At 44.7% G+C, this 15,888-nt stretch overlaps 1 protein-coding gene across 2 annotated transcripts in view; it reads right to left on the minus strand.

Moving 5' to 3' along the window:
• LOC124555242 (dihydropyrimidine dehydrogenase [NADP(+)]) overlaps nucleotides 1–15,888 on the minus strand; it is a 285,759-nt gene that overhangs the window by 127,417 nt on the left and 142,454 nt on the right. For both annotated transcript variants that reach the window (XR_006968528.1, XM_047129102.1), the window contains exon 8: nucleotides 12,698–12,867. Coding sequence is in view for 1 of the 2 variants with exons in the window: in XM_047129102.1 (XP_046985058.1) it covers nucleotides 12,698–12,867 (170 nt within the window). In the remaining variant the exon portion in view is untranslated. The remainder of the gene's footprint in view (nucleotides 1–12,697; nucleotides 12,868–15,888) is intronic.

Raw genomic sequence — 15,888 nt, forward strand, 5'->3', positions numbered from 1 at the left:
GAACCTGCGATCGTAGCAGCAGCGCGGTTCCGAACTGCAGCGCTTAGAACCGCTCGGCCACAGTGGCCGGCATTTCAAAAGTATTCGCCATAACTGTTAATACATTTATTCCACTGTGAGACAAGATGGTTTGACCATGGTAAAATGTTCATGCTTGCCTACGGAACTATGACTGTACTCAGGTCTGCGCCTAAGGTGTAAGGGCGATCCTGTGAAACTTCTGTAGCGTACTCTATACAACCTTGGCACCGTTTGGACGGGCCTTACCAAGGCTACAGCCTTACACATCCTCCATACAGCTCTTATCTCTCCCCATGTAATTGTCATATGTTTGAAGTCCTGGAGAGAGACAGTGTTGGCCGTCGATTTGCCTCGGACAAAGAGGTGTGTATATCTGGGTACAATCATTATTCTTCAGGCAACTGCAAACATTTTTCCATTACGGCGTTGACCATCTTGTCTCATAGTGGGATAAATGTATAAACAGTTAAGCGATTACTTCTGAAATAATAAATAGTTTACTTACTTTTTTTCATCTGTCTCTTTTCATTTGACTGCCCTTTGTAAATAAAGTTGGCAGATCTTCTGTTAGTACAAAATGATGCGAACCTCGCTTACGGGAACTGAGTCGCTTTTCACAAGCAGTCTCTCTTGAATGCTAGCTGCAGTTTTTCAGCAAAGAATCGAAGCCTGCCACTAAATTATTTCATATTCTCTCCAACTCTTTTTAACACCGGTTTCATTAGGGCTCCACACAACCCAGGAACACTCAAGAGTACGTCGCACGAGCGTTCTTCACGCGTCCTTCTTTGCAACTGCAATCCATAAATCTCCAAATAAATCAAACGCATCTACTCGTTTTTTTCTATGAGCGAGTTTATATGCGCTTCTGCTTATGTGCGTTGTTTGACAATGACCCAGTGGACTTGTTACTTACTACAGGAAGAGGGACATTTGTTTTTTCGAGAGGACCAGAGTACATACTGGGATTCACTTGTACTGCCCCATACGCTTTGCATTTCAAACGGCTGCACTGTAATCGAGATGAACTCGCAGTCACGAACTCTGAGCTTCTATACTCAACAATCGTCGCTCACATCTCGCGGAGGGGAGGCGCCAACGAGTAGAGTAACCAAATTTGTCGAGTCTCGCAGTTGAACATTCTGGTTTCATAGGGAAAAAAGGTGGACGACTTTACTTGCATTTATGCCGTTGCAGGCCACCTCCTTGTCAGGTACACAAAAAGGCCAAATGTGTTCAAACGCACATTAAGTCAGTTTGGTCACATGCGCGATGTGTCGTAATAACATGGAGCGAGTCTATTTACAGGTTATTAATTTAACTTGAATTTAAATATGACTGCATGCTGACTAATTACATATAAGGTTATGTAAAAGAAGATAACACCTCATTTAATAAGATATGTAAATATGTAATACTTTTTCACCAAATGAACTTAAAGTTTCTAAATAAAAATAATTTTGTGTGACAGAAGATGTTACCCAGAAGAAACTTTTTCAGTGACCTTCAGATTTAGCTTTGCTATCTGTAGGGCCTATAATATCACTGAATAAGTGGTCAGTATTATTCGCCCCTAATGATCGAAAATCACTTTTAATAAAAGTCATTTTTCTTCTGCTATCGTTGTTATGAGTGTCGTTACTTCTTATGAGGTCCAATGGCTTATTTATTACAAATTTCATCGGAGAATGTATGCACCACGTTGCTGCTGGCAAATTTGTTATCTCCCTAGGGACTTGTCTACAAAATGATTGTGGCTGATCACCACACATTATTATTTTTATTATTATTATGGTACTCTTTTGCGTAATAACAGTTTTCTTCTTAATTACGAGATATTCTAGCACATAATTTCAAGAGACATTACTGACTGAAAATAATCTAAGAACGCTAACTAACTTACTGATTTATTTCTCTCCAAGGCTTACAATGACACGAATTGCATCAAAAAGTGAGTCAAGTTGTTTAAGAAGAACTCCAGTATTTTCATCGATTTAAATTCTCAACAATAGTTTCCACTGAATATTTTGAAGATTTTATTTACATACTAAATCTCCCCTACATTCTAAATTTATCATTGGTGTTGCATCCTTTGGTGTGCGGAATTGAATATGTTTTGATTTGATTATGATTTATAGAGAGGGAATTTGCATACAACAATTTTGTCGTTATTTATAACACATTATATATAATTTCCTATCCTGCTACAAGCTATTGGGATTGAATGTATTGCTTCTGTTATACACAGAAAGAAATGATTCTGCTTAATTTGTATAAATGGAAGGTCATGTACATATATGAGAAACTGCAGTGGGTCTAATATTCAATGCCGTGGAACTCTACGAATGATTCTCCCCAACCAGGAAAATATCCACTCTTTACAGTTGTTTTCATTCTTCCAGAGACATTATAAATAACTATTCCCGGGTTTTTGGATAAACTGATCTGGTGTGCCATTGACACTACACTACATCTCATTGTCAGAGGGGCTATGAAACACTGTGCACATTCTAAACATTCTGCGTGGTGTCTGTTTGTTCTATATCGTGTCTCCCTACCACTTTCGCGCAACGACGCTCTGAGCGTGTTTTTTAGGGAATTGACTAGCTTGAACCTGGGACCTGTTGCTGGTAAGGAGACGTCAGACCACACATGACATGTAGAATTCAGAAGAGTTCAGTGAGACTAGCGATGATATAACCAAATACTTAATGATTTCAGCGTCAGCTCCACTGCACTCCCTGTAAAGGAATCTTAATACTAACTAAATTTAGTGGAAGGGGTTCAAGGCTTTCCTATTTTTAGTTAGCTGGCAAAATAACGTCGAAAAAGCAGTTAAGTTTGCCATTGGAAATTTTATTCTACTCACAAAACATTGTTTATAAATTGCAATATTGATAAAAGGAAATATTTTAATACAGGGTGATAAAAACCAACTGCGTTCAACAAAAATGTGAACGATTATTCCCTGAGTGGGTTTCCAAGTTCTACAATGGATCGAATGATGACCTATGCCATATCACATCTATAATCTAGGTTTAAATTAAGTTTCACAAAAGAGAAAACTATCAAAATGGTCTACAGTGACCCTCAATTATCTTTAATTACCTATCTAACTTGTCGTAAATTACAGTGGCTGATGTGGCATCTCAATAACTATATAACAGAAAAATCATCGCGTTTCAGATTTTTACTTCAAGTGGCAAATGTGAACACCATGAGCTTTAATTGACGATCGACACTAGTATTACGCAAAAAGGGTATGTAACAGATGAGACTTCTGCAGTTCTGAGTGAAGCCTTATGCGCTCAAAAATGCGGCATCGCGTGCGTTCATTACCTTGGTGTTCGTCAGGGGGCGCCGGGCAGCACAGCTCCGCTCACCTCGCCGTCTCCGAAGCAACTCTCTCCTAACTTCTCCTTACTACAATTTACCGAAGTTGGTTTAAAAAAAAAACTATCTGGCTGTGTTTTCATCTGACCAACCAGGGTCTCAATGTTAACCTTAAGCTCCGCCTACAAAAATTCTGTCTATCCAATGAGAAACGTTATACTTTTCGTGGTGGGGCAATGTTTTTAAAGTTTGCAACGTAACAGAGACGCGAAAAAGTCTCACGCTAAAACTTGCAGCTGGTGTGGTCCTTTTAGCGTTATGGTAAGATCTATACTGTTCTTCTGGAGGGCTCTATCTTTTAACATGGGCTGGGGGGTGGTCCTAACGTAACAGAGACGCGAAAAAGTCTCACGCTAAAAACTTGCGGGTGGTGTGGCCGTAGCGGTTATCTGGCGACGTGGGTGTCCGTCCCTTATCGTAGGGCCTTCTCGCTTAACACGGTTCTGCTCTCGGCTTCTGTTCTCGTTTCTCCCCTCGGAACTGCGTCTGTCTCGCTGTGGGAAGGTATGACATGCATTTAGGCATTCTTGTGTTAGTCTGTGGTATTCCATTTGCTCACTCGTTACTCGTATTACTTTGGTTAATTTAATGTCACGATTTATTCGGAGCTATGTGACATACTGATGGATTTGCTTATCATGTCAGGGTTTTCATGGAAGGTGTTGGATTTGCCTGACACCTTACAACATTTTCGGCGGAATTTGACCAGTTCTGGATCAGGATGACTGGTCAACGATTTCGGTGCCCCTTGGAACCCAGAACAAGAATTACTACTACCCTCATTTGGGTAAAGGAGGGAGCAGTTCCTACAGTTCCTTCACGCGACAAGGTATTCTTCTCTAATTCAGCTGCTCATGACTGTCAGCTAACGGACAAACGATCATGTTCGGCAGTACTGGGCGTATCCTTATATGGCCAGAGGTGGGAACACGTTATGCACTCAGAAACATTATCGAACGTGATCGTTTTAGTGGTCCATTTGTTACGGTGTGACATAATTTTCGTTGGACCTACTGACCTCCAGCTCTTTGAACACGATACACTCACCGGTCAGTGTTACTGTGAGGCTGTACTCTTTCCCCGTGACCGTGTTTTCAGGGGAGCATTTGGCCCTGACTTCAGGTTTATGGACGACCGTGCACTGCCGCATCGAGCAGAGCAGGTGGAGGGGCTCCTGGAACGAGAGGATATTCGGGGAATGGTCTGGCCTGCCCGTGCCCACTACTTAAAGCCCATCAAGCACGTGTGGGATGCGTTGGAGAGACGTATTGCAATACGTCCACATTCACCAACGATCATCCAACAGTTGTCAATCGCGCTGGTGGAGTAATTTGAATGTCGTACCATAAGAGCTTACCAGCATCGTGGCGAGGATGGGAGCACGTTGCTGAGCATGCGATACCGTCCGTGGTGAAGAAACAAGTTCCGCTTTCTGAAATATGCAGGAGGCGACCATAAATCGTGTATTTCATTATTGTCTTTGAGTAAAAAGTCACTTCTGTTCGTCCCACTGCATATTTCTTTCATGTACCTTCTTCACTATACTATGCTATACTACACTACTGGCCATTAAAATTGCTACACCAAGAAGAAATGCAGATGATAAACGGGTATTCATTGGACAAATATATCATACTAGAACTGACATGTGATAACATTTTCACGCAATCTGGCAGTAATAACGGCCTTCACACGCCTGGGCATTGAGTCAAACAGAGCCTGGATGGCGTGTACAGGTACAGCTGCTCATGCAGCTTCAACACGACACCACAGTTCATCAAGAGTAGTGACTGGCGTATTGTAACGAGCCAGTTGCTCGGCCACCATTGACCAGACGTTTTCAGTTGGTGAGAGATCTGGAGAATGTGCTGGCCAGGTCAGCAATCGAACATTTTCTGTATCCAGAAAGGCCCGTACAGGACCTGCAACATGCGGTCGTGCATCATGGTGCTGAAATGTTGGGTTTTGCAGGGATCGAATGAAGGGTAGAGCCACGGGTCGTAACACATCTGATATGTAACGTCCACTGTTCAAAGTGCCGTCAAGGCGAACAAGAGGTGACCGAGACGTGTAACCAATGGCACCCCATACCATCACGCCAGGTGATACGCCAGTATGGCAATGACGAATACACGCTTCCAATGTGCGTTCACCGCGATGTCGCCAAACACGGATGCGACCATCATGATGCTGTAAACAGAACCTGCATTTTGCCATTCGTGCACCCAGGTTCGTCGTTGAGTACACCATCGCAGGCGATCCTGTCTGTGATGCGGCGTCAAGGGTAACCGCAGCCATGTTCTCCGAGCTGATAGTCCATGCTGCTGCAAACATCGTCGAAGTGTTCGTGCGGATGGTTGTTGTCTTGCAAACGTTCCCATCTGTTACCTCAGGGATCGAGACGTGGCTGCATGATTCGTTACAGCCATGCGGATAAGATGCCTGTCATCTCGACTGCTAGTGACACGAGTCCGTTGGGATCCAGCACGGCGTTCCGTATTACCCTCCTGAACCCACCGATTCCATATTCTGCTAACAGTCATTGGATCTCGACCAACGCGGGCAGCAATGTCGCGATACGATAAACCGCAATCGCGATGGTTACAACCCGACCTTTATCACAGTCGGAAACGTGATGATACGCATTTCTCCTCCTTACACGAGGCATCACAACAACGTTTGCCGGCTGGGTTGGCCGAGCGGTTCTAGGCACTACAGTCTGGAACCGCGCGACCGCTACGGTCGCAGTTTCGAATCCTGCCTCAGGCATGGATGTGTGTGATGTCCTTAGGTTAGTTAGGTTTATGTAGTTCTAAGTTCTAGGGGACTGATGGCCTTAGAAGTTAAGTCCCGTAGTGCTCAGAGCCATTTGAACCATTTTTGAACAACAACGTTTCACCAGGCAACGCCGGTCAACTAGTGTTGTGAATGAGAAATCGGTTGGAAACTTTCCTCATGTCAGCACGTTGTAGGTGTCGCCAACCTTGTGTGAATGCTCTGAAAAGCTAATCATTTGCATATCACAGCATCTTCTTCCTGTCGGTTAAATTTCGCGTGTGTAGCACGTCATCTTCGTGGTGTATCAATTTTAATGGCTAGTAGTGTATATTGTACTGTAGCAGTTATTTCTACGCAAGGTTCAAGTTTTATTGAGCTATGTTGCTTGGCATTGAGACATGATGCGAAATTTTTGTCCCCAAGTTTTGCACACCATTGTGGTTCGGCGTGGTTCGCGACTGAGATGTCGCCAGACTTTGTGTATGATGTGTATCGTCTTCGAATATCTCGGGTTATAACAGCGAATACACGGACCACAGTGCAAACAATCACTGCACATGTCTTTGTTGGGCAACATAAAGTGGTGCGCAGCGGTTTCGTCCCGAACCATCTACATGCTATGAGATACCTCCGCTTACCACACGTTGCAGACCGTAGAGACTAGCATGATTTAGAATACCGCTACTGGGCGCTCGGAGCTGGGCGGACCATCGTCTAGACTGATGATCTGCGATACACGCAGACGAATGGAAGTTCATTGACGACCACAAGAGGCGATTCATCTAGTTCCCCAACAGTGCACTGTAAAGGAAATTGACGGAATTCTTCTCGCGTGGGGAACGTTTACGTGAGTTGAAATGAGGTTCCTGCTATTTTTACCGTAGGAAGAATGCTTTGATGCGCTTTCCGTTTATTGAGTTTGCTTGTGTGGCACCCCAGATCACTTGAGTGCTTCACATATCTGTAAAAATGAAGTACTAACAAAATGTCAGTTTGGTTTCCAGAAAGGTTTTTCAACAGAAAATGCCATATATGCTTTCACCAGTCAAATTTTGAATGATCTGAATAACCGAACACCTCCCATTGGGATTTTTTGTGATCTCTCAAAGGCTTTTGACTGTGTAAATCATGAAATTCTGCTAGACAAGCTCAAGTATTGTGGCATGAGTGGGACAGTGCACAAATGGTTTAATTCGTACCTAACTGGAAGAGTGCAGAAAGTTGAAATAAGTAGTTCTCGTAACATGCAAAGATCAGCACATTCCTCAAACTGGGGAACTATCAAGAATGGGGTTCCACAAGGGTCAGTCTTGGGTCCTTTGTTGTTCTTATTATATATTAATGACTTGCCATTCTATATTCATGAAGAGGCAAAGTTAGTTCTCTTTGCTGATGATACAAGTATAGTAATCACACCTGAGAAACAAGAATTAACTGATGAAATTGTCAATACTGTCTTTCAGAAAATTACTAAGTGGTTCCTTGTAAACGGACTCTCACTGAATTTTGATAAGACACAGTACATACAGTTCCGTACAGTGAATGGTATGACGCCATTAATAAATATAGACCTTAATCAGAAGCATATAGCTAAGGTAGAATATTCCAAATTTTTAGGTATGTCCATTGATGAGAGATTAAATTGGAAGAAACACATTGATGATCTGCTGAAACGTTTGAGTTCAGCTACTTATGCAATAAGGGTCATTGCAAATTTTGGTGATAAACATCTTAGTAAATTAGCTTACTACGCCTAATTTCACTCATTGCTTTCATATGGCATCATATTTTGGGGTAATTCATCACTGAAGAATAAAGTATTTATTGCACAGAAGCGTGTAATCAGAATAATAGCTGGAGTCCACCCAAGATCATCCTGCAGACATTTATTTAAGGATCTAGGGATATTCACAGTAGCTTCTCAGTATATATACTCTCTTATGAAATTTGTTATTAACAACCAAACCCAATTCAAAAGTAATAGCAGTGTGCATAACTACAATACTAGGAGAAAGGACGATCTTCACTATTCAAGACTAAATCTAACTTTGGCACAGAAAGGGGTGAATTATACTGGCACTAAAGTCTTTGGTCACTTACCAAATAGTATCAAAAGTCTGACAGATAACCAACAAGTATTTAAGAAGAAATTAAAAGAATTTCTGAATGACAACTCCTTCTACTCCATAGAGGAATTTTTAGATATAAATTAAGAAAAAAAAACATTAAAAAAATAAAAAAAATAAAAAAATAAAAATAAAAAAACACAAAAAAAATAAAGTTGTTATATTAACTTAAGTATGTTGTTAAATTAACCTAATTATGTCATGTATTGGAAAATTCGACTCGTTCCACATCATTACGAAATATCGTATTCATGATCCATGGAACTAGTATTAATCTAATCTAATCTGAGCTCATTCCTACTGAACACATCTGGGAGGGCATTTACGGATTTAGAACCACTCAATACTCACTTTGTACGCAGCTCATAGTCTTGCGGAAGCGTTCTCGCTTCCCGCGCACGAGGTCCCGGGTTCGATTCCCGGCGGGGCAGGGATTTTTCCCTGTCTCGAGATGACTGGGTGTTGTTGTGTCGTCTTCATCATCATCATCATCATTCATCCCCATTACGGTTGGAGGAAGGCAATGGCAAACCACCTCCGCTAGGACCTTGCCTAGTCGGCGGTGCGGCCCTCCCGCATCGTCTCCTATGCTCCTCCGAGTATGGGACCTCATCATCAGTACCTTTTGCTCGGCATTTGTGTGGTTATGGATAGGCCAGAATGTGACGCTTCACCGCTGACGACAAGTCATGGTAGTGAAGTGGTGCATATGTGCCAGTCGACTGTAAGGAGTCAGTGCAAGATGGGTCGAGATAGAGACGTAAGATAAAGGCAGAGAGCAACTGCCATATATGACGTACCCATGATCATGCCGTGGTTGAAGCTGCCCGAATTATTGGTGTATCATCGCAGACTGTCCAATATATCCACAAATAGTGGTGTACCACTCACAGCCATGTACAAAGTGTGAAGACAGTTATCATAAAAATATTCTAGCCGACAGGAACTAAGAAGAGTGCCAAGCTTATCAATGACAATCGGTTTCAAAACCGACAGGAATTGCCGCTCTCGGTGAATACAGGGCCAACTAAGCCAATTCCCAAGCGAACACTGCAGAGGGAACAGCGTGCACTGGACAGCTGGCGTCACATATCTAACAAATGACCACTGATCGTAACAGCACATAAAGCTGCAATTCTTCAACGGAACAATCAACGCAGAAACTGGATAGCAATTTGCTAGAGGAGTGTAATATGGTCCGAATTAGCCTTTTTTCAAATGATCCAAGGCGTCGAATGCACAGATGATGCAGCGAGATGTCTCAGTTTGTAGGTCAGGGAGGCGTTTTTCGTTCCGTGATTTGGGCCCATTTCTTCAGGTTATCATGACCATGAACCAGGATGCTTATTTCAGCATTCTCGGTGACCAAGTGTTGCCTTTTTTTTCCATCTTCATTATGAGTAAGCAGTGGACACTCCAGTCTTTTAACATAACAACAACAAACATACACAGTGCACTCCATAAGTAATGCGACCAATTTTTTCTGACGCAACGGTACACCACAGCGTGTTGTAACCGGCTGTGCTAAGTGGTAGGAGGGGGGGGGGGGGGGTGTCAGCTTCATTCGGCTACGAGCTGCCGGAAAGTCAGGACGTGCGTTTGCGTCAACCCCGTGTAACACGGCACAATGGATCATTCTGTAGAGCAACGGTACGCTTTCAAATTTTGCGTTAAACTAGGGAAGTCCGCCACCGAAACGTTTCCATTACTTCACCATGCCTTTGGGAATGATTGCTTGCCCAAATCACAAGTTTTCCGATGACACAAGTCGTTCATGGAGGGCCGAGAGAAGATCACCGACGAACCTCGCAGTGGACGGCCATCAACCGCACGAGTCGACGAAAATGTGGCGCGTATGCGCGATTGTTTGAACTCTGACAGACGGCTGAGCCTTCAATTGATAGCACAAACTCTAAACATGTGAAAAACAACCATTTTCCGCATTGTAACCGAAGATTTGAGCCGGCCGTGGTGGCCGAGCGGTTCTAGGCGCTTCAGTCTGGAACCGCGCGACCGGTATGGTCGCAGGTTCGAATCCTGCCTCGGGCATGGATGTATGTGATGTCCTTAGGTTAGTTAGGTTTAAGTAGTTCTAAGTTCTAGGGGACTGATGACCTCAGATGTTAAGTCCCATAGAGCCATCTGAACCATTTTTGAAGATTTGAACATGAGGAAGGCGTGTGCCAAACTCGTCCCAAAAGTGTTGACCGACGAACACGAGCACATGCGAGTGCTTCGGTGCGGAGAATTGTTGGAAATGTGTGAAAATGAACCTCATTTTTTTTAAACTCAGTTATCACTTGCGATGAGTCGTGGATTTTTGAGTACGACCCTGAGACAAAAAGGCAGAGTTCAGAGTGGCACACCCCATCGTCGCCCCGTCCCAAGAAGGCACGCATGAGCAAGTCCAGGATCAAAACCATGCTCATTGTCTTCTTTGACGTCAGAGACATTGTCCACCACGAATTCGTACCTACCGGGACTACAGTGAGCTCAGCTTTCTTCTTGGAAGTGCTCAAAAGACTGAAAACGAGGGTCTCGCGCTGCCGAAGCATCGTCAAGGACACGTCGAAAGTTCACCACGACAACGCGCCGAGTCACAGCGCCTTCATTGTCAACGACTTCCTGGCCAGGATCAAGACCCCATTGGTTCCCCAGCGTCCCTACAGTTCTGACCTGGCTCCCGCTGACTCGTTTTTGTTTCCTCGGTTAAAAGGAGTCATTAAAGGAAAACAATGCGACACGATTGAAAGCATCCAGGTGCATGTTACATCAGCTCTAAAGGACATTCCGGAAAAGGCATTCCAGGATGCCTTTCAGGCATGGAAACACCGCCTCCAGAAGTGTATCGAAGCAAGAGGGTGCTATTTTGAAAATTTTTGATTATTTGAACAAATATATTCAATAAATGATTTTTTATGAATTTGGTCGCATTACTTATGGAACGCACCCTGTATATTCCTAACTTGACGAACACTCAGGCACTCCATCGCAACCTCCAAATCACGCGATCTTAGTCTGTGACTACCTGGAACATCTTGTGAAACGTAGCAATAAACATCACCGCAATTTGATCTAAAGGATCTAATCGCCAAAGAGCGGGTTCCGTTGGATGTGGCATACCTGAAAAAAGTCTCATGGATCTCTTCCTCGCCGAACTGAGGACATTATCAAGTCTAGAGACACTGTTACACGGTGATAGCGTCATGTCTACTGGTGGTGACTAATTTTTTTTCTGATGTGCTTAGTTCGAAAGACACAAAGAATGTTTTCATGCTGTGGAAATGGTTCAAATGGCTCTGAGCACTATGGTACTTAACATCTGAGGTCATCAGTCCCCTAGAACTTAGAACTACTTAAAGCTATCTAGCCTAAAGACATCACACACATCCATGCCCGAGGCAGGATTCGAATCTGCGACCGTAGCGGTCGCGCGGTTCCAGACTGTAGCGCCTAGAACCGCTCGGCCACTCCGGCCGGCTGCTGTGGAAGAAAACATAATTTTCACGTCAGGTTTTGATTTATTTGCGGCGGTAGTTTATTCGGAGCACCTTCCATGAAATTTTTCTAACAGAATGAACGAGGTTTCAGCTTCTGCAATCATATTCTCACTGCATCATTTGTGCACTCGACGTCTTGCATCATTTGAAAAAAGGCTAATTCGGACCATATTACACTCCTCCAGCAAATTGCTATCTAGTTTCTGCGTTGATTGTTCCGTTGAAGAATTGCAGCTTTATGTGCTGCTACGATCAGAGGTCGTTTGTTAGGTATGTGACACCAGCTGACCATTGCATGCTGTTCCCTCTGCAGTGTTCGCTTGGGAATTGGTTAAGTTGGCCCTGTATTCACCGAGAGCAGCAACTCCCGTCGGTTTTGAAACCGTTTGTCATTGACAAGCTTGGCACTCTTCTTAGTTCCTGTCGGCTAGAATATTTTTATGATCACTGTCCTCACGCTGGTGGTACACCACTATTTGTGGATATATTGCCGGCTGGGGTGGCCGAGCGGTTCTAGGCGCTACAGTCTGGAACCGCGCGACCGCTACGGTCGCAGGTTCGAATCCTGCCTCGGGCACGGCTGTGTGTGCTGTCCTTAGGTTAGTTAGGTTTAAGTAGTTCTAAGTTCTAGGGGACTGATGACTTCAGAAGTTAAGTCCCATAGTGCTCAGAGCCGATGATGTTGACGTGTTGTTCCTGCTGTTACAGACTCTCAGGTGCATACGCTGCGTTTTCAGCGGGTGTCTGGAGAATGTTGGTTCCGTAGCGTGTACTGAGTCATAAAGATCTAAAACTATTTATTCCACCAATCAATAATCGACAGTTTCCCAATCGGTGTTCGTTTTTAAGTACAAGGTAGGAAATTGTGATCGGACTTACCTCTTCGGGCACGGCTCGGATGTTGCGGAAGCCCTTTCGAAAGACGACGAAGACCTTGCGGGCGCCGCAGCGCAGGGCGGAGGTGGCGCAGTCGAAGGCTGTGTCTCCGGCGCCCAGCACCGTCACCACGCCCCGCAGCTCCGGCAGGCGCGCTCCCTGGCAGCACATTCCTGCAACGGCCAGCGAGGGTGAGTAAAGGAGCGAGTGCACTGATCACTGTACTGGGGAGCAGCTCTCCTCCCAGCACAGAGTGTGCAACAGTTCGGCATGTCACGTGACTGGTCCTAGTCTCCTCTTCCACTGGTCATCGGTGTTGCAGTCGAGCACAGGAAGAGTGATATCGCTGCTATGCAAAGTTTGGAAAGTGTATCTCAATGGTCGGATGCAAGTCTTTCAATTGAACGCCACTTCAGCTGCTTGTGTATCCCTGATCCACACAAGTTACCCATTCGGGGGAAGGGGAACAACATTAAATACAAACCATGTCTCGTTCCTGGCGACTCCTCAAATTGTTGCGAGCTGAAGGCCAAGGGCCAACTAAAATTTTCCGTGGTCCAACTACGATTCGACCCCGCGATCGCTGAATTTCCAGGCACGCGCTTTATCGCTAGATCGACAGATCTGACAGTTTGTAAAGTAGGAGAGAGGTACTGGCGGAAGTCGTGCCTGCGTATGCTCAGTCGCTAAGAGTGTTACCCATGAGGAGAAAGGTTCTTCGTTGATGTCCCAGTCTGGTACAAACACTACTGGCCATTAAAATTGCTACACCACGAAGATGAGGTGCTACAGACGCGAAATTTAACCGACAGGAAGAAGATGCTGTGATATGCAAATGATTAGCTTTTCAGAGCATTCACACAAGGTTGGCGCCGGTGGCGACACCTACAACGTGCTGACAAGAGGAAAGTTTCCAACCCATTTCTCATACACAAACAGCAGTTGACCGGCGTTGCCTGGCGAAACGTTGTTGTGATGCCTCGTGTAAGGAGGAGAAATGCGTACCATCACGTTTCCGACTTTGATAAAGGTCGGATTGTAGCCTATCGCGATTGCGGTTTATCGTATCGCGACATTGCTGCTCGCGCTGGTCGAGATCCAATGACTGTTTGCAGAATATGGAATCGGTGGGTTCAGGAGGGTAATACGGAACGCCGTGCTGGATCCCAACGGCCTCGTATCACTAGCAGAGGAGATGACAGGCATCTTATCCGCATGGCTGTAACGGATCGTGCAGCCACGTCTCGATCCCTGGGTCAACAGATGGGGACGTTTGCAAGACAACAACCATCTGCACGAACAGTTTGACGACGTTTGCAGAAGCACGGACTATCAGCTCGGAGACCATGGCTGCGGTTACCCCTGACGCTGCATCACAGACAGGAGCGCCTGCGATGGTGTACTCAACGACGAACCTGGGTGCACGAATAGCAAAACGTCATTTTTTCGGATGAATCCAGGTTCTGTTTACAGCATCATGATGGTCGCATCCGTGTTTGGCGACATCGCCGTGAACGCACATTGGAAGCGTGTATTTGTCATCGCCATACTGGCGTATCAGCTGGCGTGATGGTATGGGGTGCCATTGGTTACACGTCTCGGTCATCTCTTGTTCGCATTGACGGCACATTGAACAGTGGACGTTACATATCAGATGTGTTACGACCCGTGGCTCTACCCCTCATTCGATCCCTGCGAAATCCTACATTTCAGCAGGATAATGCACGACCGCATGTTGCAGGTCCTGTACGGGCCTTTCTGGATACAGAAAATGTTCGACTGCTGCCCTGGCCAGCACATTCTCTAGATCTTTCACCAATTGAAAACGTCTGGTCAATGGTGGCCGAGCAACTGGCTCGTCACAATACGCCAGCCACTACTCTTGATGAACTGTGGTATCGTGTTGAAGCTGCATGGGCAGCTGTACTTGTACACACCTTCCAAGCTCTGTTTGACCCAATGCCCAGGCGTATCAAGGCCGTTATTACGGCCAGAGATGGTTGTTCTGGGTACTGATTTCTCAGGATCTATGCACCCAAATTGCTGGCACAGATGGCAAAGGACTTGGAAGCCATTCGCAAGTCATGTAGTGCAGTCGAATTAAATCAAGTGGTACTGATGTAGTTAGGTTAGGAAATGAGACACTAAAGGCAGCAGACTAGTTTTAGCAATGGGCAGCAAAAATCACTGACGATGGCAAAAGTAAAGAGGGTATAAAATGTAGACAGGCAATAGTGAGGAAAACTTCTCTGAAAATGAGAAAAATGTTAATATCCAACATAAATTTATGTGTTAGTAAGGCTTTGTGAAAGTACTTGTCTGGAGTGTGTCCTTATATGAAAGTGAAACGTGGGAGATAAACATTAGAGAATAGAAGATTATAGGTACGTTTCAAACATGTCGTTGCAGGAAAAGGCTGACGATAAAAAAAAAGATGGGTAGAAAGGATAACCTATGAAGATGTGCTTAATCGATTCGGGGGTAAAATTTGTCTAAAAGAAGAGTAGGTTAACAGGAAACAACCTGTGGCATCAAGGAATATCTAATTTGTTAATGGAGGGAGGTGTCGGGGGTAAAAATTGTGGAGAGGGACCAAAGTCAACTACATTAAGCAGGCTCAAATAGACTGTTTGCCGTAGTTATGCAGAGGTGAAGTGACTTGCGCAGTACAGACGAGCATGGAGAACTGCGTCAAACCAGGATCAAAACAACAACAGATGTTGGTGCCTGAACTGTAGGACACTCATTTGCAGAGGTCGCACAGATGTTGTGATTTGGAAGCACTTCCTCTCTAGGCAGTTCCACCAACATCTAGGCAGTTCCACCGTCATCTAAAGGAGCTGATGAATGAGTCGGGCATCACGGACCGTACAATCGCACAGACGGGCTACGGTGCAGCTAAATACTCGATAATTCATTGATGAGTAACAAGAACCGGTGAGTAATCATGGCACGCTAACACTCAACATGTTATAGGGTAGATCACCCACCACCCCAGGTTTACACGTCTGCTCACCACACGTCACGCAGATAAGAATGGTCTTAGGAACACCAGTGTTGGACTTCCAAAACGTGCCAAAAGGTTGGCCAGACTGACAAGACATAGTACAAATTGTTGTCTAGGTTCGATTACGTAGAGTAAGATATGAGGTGACGCCAAGGAGTAGGTGCTGAAGTTTTCTTGGATAGGCGAT

Source organism: Schistocerca americana, chromosome X (genome assembly GCF_021461395.2).
Source record: "Schistocerca americana isolate TAMUIC-IGC-003095 chromosome X, iqSchAmer2.1, whole genome shotgun sequence".
NCBI classification, from domain to species: domain Eukaryota; kingdom Metazoa; phylum Arthropoda; class Insecta; order Orthoptera; family Acrididae; genus Schistocerca; species Schistocerca americana.